Source organism: Colobus angolensis, unplaced genomic scaffold, assembly GCF_000951035.1.
Source record: "Colobus angolensis palliatus isolate OR3802 unplaced genomic scaffold, Cang.pa_1.0 Scaffold16, whole genome shotgun sequence".
NCBI classification, from domain to species: Eukaryota; Metazoa; Chordata; class Mammalia; order Primates; family Cercopithecidae; genus Colobus; species Colobus angolensis.
The window spans coordinates 11,188,767-11,197,183 of record NW_012114710.1 but is presented as its reverse complement, the minus strand read 5'-3'; the positions used below and the strand labels follow the sequence as shown (position 1 = coordinate 11,197,183).

At 39.6% G+C, this 8,417-nt stretch overlaps 1 protein-coding gene across 1 annotated transcript in view; it reads left to right on the top strand.

Annotated features, from left to right (window-relative positions):
• Positions 1-6,902: 6,902 nt before the first annotated feature.
• The window catches only part of ATP6V0D2 (ATPase, H+ transporting, lysosomal 38kDa, V0 subunit d2), a 58,908-nt gene continuing 57,393 nt past the window's right edge, over positions 6,903-8,417 (top strand). The window contains exon 1 of the mRNA XM_011937092.1: positions 6,903-7,174. Coding sequence (XP_011792482.1) covers positions 7,045-7,174 — 130 coding nt within the window. The 5' untranslated portion in view covers positions 6,903-7,044. The remainder of the gene's footprint in view (positions 7,175-8,417) is intronic.

The following is an 8,417-nucleotide window of genomic DNA, read 5'->3' as shown; positions in this document are numbered from 1 at the left end:
AGTGCAGTGCAGTGGTGTGATCTCAACTCACTGCAAACTCCGCCTCCTGGGTTCAAGTGATTCTCCTGCCTCAGCCTCAACTGGGATGATAGGCATCCGCCACCATGCCTGGCTAATTTTTGTATTTTTAGCAGAGACAGGGTTTTACCATCTTGGCCAGGCTGGTCTTGAACTCCTGACCTCATGGTCCACCCGCCTTGGCCTCCCAAAGTGCTGGGATTACAGGTGTGAGCCACCGCACCTGGCCTATCCTGACTTTTTTATACAAACTGTATACTAGGGTAACCAATAGTTGATGTAGTTTTTTTTTTAGCGTATTTCAGCTAATGAATGAAGGAATAATAAACTAAAAATATCATTATTTTGTTATTCTTAATGAAATAGTGGATCTAGGTGGTAATCATAAATGGCTGCTTTGAAAAAAAAGTGAGAGACAAATGTTACATGCATTCTGATGTAAGTATTCAGTACTGCTATGAGTGTTCTTGCAAAAGAAAAATCTAACATAATTGTAATCTAGGCTCCAGATCTAACTACCAATTTATAGGAATTGCAGGGGACACCACCGCAAGTTAAATGACACCACAGGATGCAATCAGCAAATTCCAAATGTGGAAAAATCTACAGGATACATGACCCACCAGTTTCTTGCAAAGAAGGGTTAGAGGAGGGAAGGCATACCTAAAAGAAAGTATAAAAACATGTAAACCAAGTGTAATGTCTCCTATTCAAATAAACCAACTGCAAAAATATAAAATAAAAACTATAAAACAATTGGGAAAATTTGAACATTGACTAGATTTTGGGGTTTTGTTGTTGTTTGTTTGAGACGGAGTCTCACCCTGTCTCCCAGGCTGGAGTGCAGTGGAGTGATCTCGGCTCACTGCAAACTCTGCTTCCTGGGTTCAAGCGATTCTCCTGCCTCTGCCTCAGCTGGGACGACAGGCACCCACCACCACGCCCGGCTAATTTTTGTATTTTTGGTAGAGACGGGGTTTTGCCATGTTGGCCAGGTTAGTCTCAAACTCCTGACCTCAGGTAATCCACCTGCCTTGGCCTTCCAAAGTGTTGAGATGACAGGCGTGAACCACCGTGTCCAGCCTAGATTTTGTTGATATTAAGGAATAACTTTAAGTATGCTAATAGAATTGTGATTATATTGCAAGAGGAGCTTTATCTTTTAGAGATACTGAAATGTTTATGGATAAAATAATATATCTTGGTTTTACTTGAAAATAATTCGGGGTGGGAAGAAAGTGAGCAAGGTTATCTATAGATCAGGGGTTGGCAAATTACACCCTAGAAGTCAAATCTGACCCATGAACTGTTTCTGTAAAAAAAGTCGTACTGGAACACAGCCACATTCGTTCATTTATGTGTGATATACGACTGCTTCTCCGCTACAATAGCAACGTTGAGCTGTTTCAACAGAGATGAAATGGCCCTCAATTCCTAAAATATTTACTATTTGACCTATATAAAAGATACTTTACTGATCCCTTGTATAACTGACACAAGGTTGGCCATGAGTCCATAATTATTGAACGTAGATGATGGATATGTGGGGGTTAATTGTAGTAGTGTTTCTTTCTTGTATATTTAAAATTTTCCATCATAAAAAACTTAAAAGTTTGGTTTTGGTTTTTTTGTTTTGGGATTTTTTTTTTTTTTTTTGGTTTTTGTTTTTGGTTTTTTGAGACAGGTTCTCACTCTGTTGCCCAGGCTGGAGTGCAGTGGCGCGATCAAGGCTCACTGAAGCCTCAGCCTCTGGGGGCTCAATCGATTCTCCCACCTCAGCCTCCCAAGTAGCTGAGACTACAGGCACGTGCCCACCATGCCTGGTCAATTTTTGTTTGTTTGTACTTTTTGTAAGGATATGACTTTTTCCTGTTGCCCAGGCTGGTCTCAGACTCCTAGGCTCAAGGGATCTACCTGCCTCCACCTCACAAAGTGCTGGGATCACAGGCATGAGCCACTGTACCCAACTTAAAATGTTTAAAAGTTTTGTTTTGTTTTTAAAGTGCGATAGTCCTAGGAAAGGGCTTTGACCTGGCCTTTGATTGGCTATTAACCATGGCATCATAGGTCTGCTCTGGGGGGCATTGTGTACCACACACTGCCTCTAAAGATGCTCTCAGGGACTGTTTGAGGGTGGATATGACTGTCCACCCTGACAACTACTTTAGAGTTGGCAAAGCCTTGGGCTGCCTTAGCTGCATCGAAGACATCAGAGGACTGTGTGCGGGAAGCAGCCTTCCTCTCCTTTGCTTTCACACTGTGCTTTGAAGAACCTACTACATCTGGAAAGAAACTCTTTATGCCCAGTGTAACAGACACTATACTATACTTCTTCAAGGAATAGCTCCTTTCCTTGCAGAATAAATTGATCCTCTAATGCTATGAAGATAATGACTCTTGGGAACCCCTGAAGTTGACAGAAAGTCACAATAATTCCTATACATCCTATACAGATATACACACATCCACAATTATATATGTATGTGCATTATGCTACAAAACCACAAAATACTCTCACTCTTCAAATACACTTACCAATTATAGTGTTTCCTAGAGAAACGGGGAATTAAAGATTCTGTAAAAGCAATTTTAAGTTATTTTAAAACTCTGACTCTAGTTAATTCACGAAATGAGTATTGAATTCTCTGGCCGCCAACAAGGCATGCTACTAAGCACCGGAGAGATGGAAAAATGAGCCAGGACTGTTGGTGTACACCCATAGTATCAGCTGCTCAGGAACCTGAGGTGGGAAGATGGTTTGAGACCAAGAGTTCAAGACTGCAGTAAGCCATGCACTTCAGCCGGGGTGACAGTGATTCCCTGCCTCTTAAAACAAAAGAAAAAAGAAAAGAAAAGAAAAGAAAAAAGAAAAATGAACAAGGCACTGTTTCTGGATTTAGGAAATTCAATCTAAAAGTGATTACAGGCCGGTCTCAGTGGGTCACACCTGTAATCCCAGGACTTTGGGAGGCTAGGGTGGGCAGATCACTTGAGGCCAGGAGTTTGAGACTAGCCTGGCCAACACGGTGAAACCCCGTCTTTACTAAAAATACAAAGATTAGCTGGGCTTATGGCATGTGCCTGTAATCCCAGCTACTCGGAGGCTGAGGTAGGAGAATCGCTTGAACTCGGGAGTTACAGGTTGAAGTGAGCCGAGATCGTGCCACTGCACTCCAGCCTGGGGGACAGAGTGAGACTCCTTCTCAAAAAATAAATAAATAAATAAAAGTGATTACAGTGGTTTTTGTACAATAGTCCCCCCTAATCCACCCCAATGGATGCCAAACTCTTTATATACGATGTTTTTTCCTGTACATACATACCTGCGTAATTTAAAGTTTATCTATAAATTACACGCACTATTCTTGCACGTTGAGTTCATTATTAAGTAAAATAAGTGTTACTTGAACACAAAACAAATGTCTTGACACTTGGTTTGATAATTGAGATGGTTACTAAGTGACTCACAATTGGGGGTGCCTACAGCCTGGAGGACAAAGGGAGGATTCATGTTCTGGCTGGGGCATAGAGGGCTGGCGAGAGAGAGATTTCATCACACTGTTCAGAATGACACAAAGTTTAAAATATATGAATTGTTTATTTCTGGAATTTTCCATTTAATATTTTCAGACCGTCATTAATCATGGATAACTAAACCTGTAGCTTCCTTTCACCAAGTACTTAGCACACATGCCCACTTGTGCTAAGCATGTTAAAGATTTTATCTTATTTAGTTTTGGCAACAACCTATGAGGCAGGTGTTATTATTTCCATTTTACACATGAAAACACTAGCCATTAGAGAGACAGAGTCACAAACCCATGCCCATCACACTCCAAAGCCCACTCTCCTGAACATCACTGGCAGTTTAAACACTGGAATGACAATTTTGTTATGTTTTCACCGTAAGGACCCATTTATAAAGAAACTCCAGACCTTGTCATTCTTTTCGGTTTCCTCTCATCTCTTATGAGCTTGATGGCATTTATGACAAGTACCTTTAGCAGGAGTGAGACATTTTTACTTCTGCCAGGCGAGAAGGACAATGTGAAGGGAAAGGGGAACAGTTTGCTGCCTTAATTTCATAATAGCAAAAAATGTGGGTGACTATTATTTTAAAGATGCATCGAAACTTGTGGTCTACATATAAATGTAAAATATGGCAAATTGGAAAGTTGTTTTGCACACACACAACAACAAAATCCCCCCCCTTTTTTTTATTTTTTTTGAGCATGTTGACCTGCAGGACTGGCTCTAGGCAAGACTGTGAAGATGTTGTGGTGTGGGTGTGCATGTGTAACAACTGGCTGTCCATAAAAATGTGTGGCATGTTTATTTTCAATTTTATTGATGCAAAGAATGTGTATCACCCAATTTATAAGTAACAATAAAATAACACTTTTTCTTTGAAATGGGCTCTCACTGTGTCACCCAGGCTGGAGTGCAGTGGTGTGATCTTGGCTCACTGCAACCTATGCCTAGCCAGCTCAAGTGATACCCCCACCTCAGCCTCCCAAGTAGCTAGGACCACAGGTGTGCACCACCATGCCTGGTTAATTTTTTAAAATTTTTTTGTGGACACTAGGTCTCTCTATGTTGCCTAGGCTGGTCTCAGACTCCTGACCTTATTAAGCAATCCACCTGCCTCAGCCTCCCAAAGTGCTGAGATTACAGGCGTGAGCCACTGCGCCCAGCCAAAAAAATACTCTTCATTGTAAATTCCAATTCAGTAGTGAATTGATTTTCACAGAACGTTTTCATTGATTTTTTTTGTTTGTTCAATTCTTCTATCTGTACCCAACCTATACTTGCAATTGACAAATAAGTGAATATCCAACATAAATGCTGGCTAATATTTCTATTTACATTAATGAATAACATGAAAGTGAAACAACGAAGACATATGTCAAAATTTCTCTTGTTCTTCATAAAGTGAGTGGCTTCCTTGCTGAATCAGATAACAGTTTTTAAATACTAATAGAACATTTCTTCAAATTTGTTGCAATTTACAATATAATGACTATAAACATTACATACTTTTACTTTGTTTTATTAACATTTTCTCCATCTTTTTCTCAAGACCGGACAATTAACCAAACAATGAATCAAGCCCTGATTTGCAACATTTGCCTATTTTCAAATGGCAAATGGTATTAAATACTTCATTCCTGCTATGGTCTGCTGCAAGCTACCATCATTATGCCATTAAACCCAGAGTTGAGAAGAGACGCATGACAGCATATCATTATATAGAATACCTACCTTACAAATACAATAGCCATAATCACCTCAAGTGCACAAATAATAGTAAAACATAGTAAAATAATTAGGAAAAGATAAGCGTGGTGTTTATAATTTATTTAAGTTGTATTAGTTTGAACTCTGTAAAACTGAGGATATGTAACCGTCTTTAGACCACAGAAGTGATAAATAAGTGACTGATTCAACATAAAACACACTCAGGGTGTTTAAGGATGGTGGAATTGTGGTGGGTGGATAGAGAATGATAACATAATGAGAGCCTCTACTATTTATTGAGTACTTTCAAAGTCTGGGCACTGCGTAAAGGTAAGTTTGATTCTCTGTGATTTTCAACAATCAAAGCAGAATTTACATTGATTCCATTTTATCTAGCTTCTCCCAAACAGTTTGGAAATACCATGATAGAGACTGGAGAATTTCTGGGACTTTAGTTCCAATTAAAGATTTGACACAATATATATGAAACACTCTATATGCAAATAGCATTCAGGATATTTGACATAATTTTTTAACTAAATACAATATATGGGAGAACAAGCACTCCTTTTGGAGCATGAAACTCAACATAAGTCCCAGCTTCATTAAATACTTACTGTATTGCCAGCTATGCGTTTTGAGCTGCCTCACAGTTTCTGAGGACTGGTTCCTTATTTGTGATTTTAGTAATAATATTGTCTGTGCAGATCCACATCGCAGAGTAATCATGAGATTCAAGTAGGAAAAGGAAAATAGGGTGTCTTATAAACAGTCCAATTTTGCAGAGGTAGTGGCTTATTATTATAGAATCATAGCCTTGTGTATCTGCTTCCAGGACTGTTTTCTGGGCTGTGCTCTTTGACTGGCTAGAAAGCAGCTACGAGCCTTTGGCAATTTTAGGACATTTCTGACCATTTGTCTTACAATGGTGTGGCAGAATTAGGTTCTCATGACTCTTCAAACTGCCTAGTCACATTTGATTTACTTATATAATTATAATAATAATAATAATTATTATTATTATTATTTTGAGACAAAGTCTTACTCTGTCCCCCAGGCTGGAGAGGAGTGGTATGATCTCGGCTCATTGCAACTTCCGCCTCTCAGGTTCAATCAATTCTCATGCCTCACTCAGCCTCCCAAGTAGCTGGAATTACAGGCATGCACCACAAAGCCTGGCTAATTTTTGTATTTTTGGTATAGATGGGGTTTCACCATGCTGGCCAAGCTGGTCTCCACCTCAGGTGATCTGCCCCCTTAAGCCTCCCAAAGTGCTGGGATTACAGGTGAGCCACCATGCCAGCCTAAATTAAACTATTTTTATTAAAAGACCTTCTCTTTGTTCATATTGATAGTCCTCAAAGAATTTTGGGTTAGTGTAAATTACAGTTGAAAGCTAGGCTGGTGGTAGGAATGTTTACAAAACATTCAGGTGTTTGAAGCCTCCCAATAGCAATGCTGGGAAGGGTCCTATCTGTGGGAGAGTAAGATTTGAGCCTGGATTCTCCCCTAACTCTCATATCTTTTTTTCCCAATGGTGATTTGTTGCTTGGGTTTACTTGGGTCATCTGGCTGATTCATTGTTGCTGTAAAAACAGGGCTGAATGTGCTTTGTTGAAAGCCACTGAAACCAGAGGAAACTAGTCACACAAACCCTGACTATCACCTGACAGATTGCTTGTGCTGCCTGATAATTACTCGCACTTTTCCCAGGCTAGTGCACGTCTTCAGGGGCCGTCCAGGACTACACAGCTGTTTCACCCTACCTTGGCTTCGATCTCTTCCCCCATGCTCGAAGGTGCGGAGCTGTACTTCAATGTGGACCATGGCTACCTGGAGGGCCTGGTTCGAGGATGCAAGGCCAGTCTCCTAACCCAGCAAGACTATATCAACCTGGTCCAGTGTGAGACCCTAGAAGGTAAGTGTAACTCTTCTCACCCTTAAAAAAGAAAAAAAAAAAAAAATTGAAATGATGTCGCTTTCCAGAAGCATGGAGAAAAAAATCCCATAATCCTATGGTTTGAGAGTTCTGAGCAGATCCTTATGCCTGCAGTCCAGATTTCTGGGGTCCATAAACTTGAATAAGGAAAAAAAATACATCTCTATTTTTAATTTCTAAGTGAAATATAACATCTTTGTTTACGAATGTAGGCAACAAATCACAGTGGTTAAGATAAGTAGTATCTGTGACACTGTCACCAACAAAAATTCAATGTTTTCATATCCCTTTAAAGTTCTTGCAGATACCTTGAAATGTCATGTACGTTTTCTATATTTTGAAGTTAGATATTACATGCATCCTTTATTATTTATTTATTTATTGAGACGGAGTTTCACTCTTGTTGCATAGACTGAAGTATAGTGGCGTGATCTTGGCTCACTGCAACCTCTGCCTCCTGAGTTCAAGCGATTCTCCTGCCTCAGTCTCCCAAGTAACTGGGATTACAGGTGCCCACCACCTGGCCCGACTAATTTTTGTACTTTTTAAAGAGATGGGGTGTCACCATGTTGGCCAGGCTGGTCTCGAACTCCTGACATTAGATGATCTGCTGCCTTGGCCTCCCAAAGTGCTGGAATTACAGGGGTGAGCCACCGTGCCCAGCCAGATTCTTATACATTTTAAAGACATTTTGATAACTATGTCTAAAAATATTTGGTTTCCTTTGTAATCCTGTGTATTTTCATTCTACATATTTATAAACATTATTTGGAGAAGGACTTCTCCAAACTGCCAAGGGATCTATGGCAAAGAAAAAAATATATATTTAAAACCTTGTTCTATAGAATTTTTATTCTATCACATTTCTCAGTATCTATTAATTTGAGAGTTTGAAATTTACCTTTAACTGAAGTTTAAAAAAAAAAAAAAAATCAAGAGACGTTACTGGTGGGGCCAGCCCTGGATTCAATAGTCCTGGATTTGACTTCTGTCATGCCTGGGTAGGTGACCTGTGGCTCCAAGCCTCTGAGCCACAGTGTTCTCAGTTATAATAAATAAGTACTCAACAAGTGGAAACTGTCTCTAAACCACAATTTTTTTCCAAAACATTACCAAAGATTCCACATCTGTAAAAGTATTTTTGTTATTAAAAACAGCTACACTCACTCATTTTGAAACATACTTATAAAACCCATATAGGTCAATAATAAAGTGGTTTAAC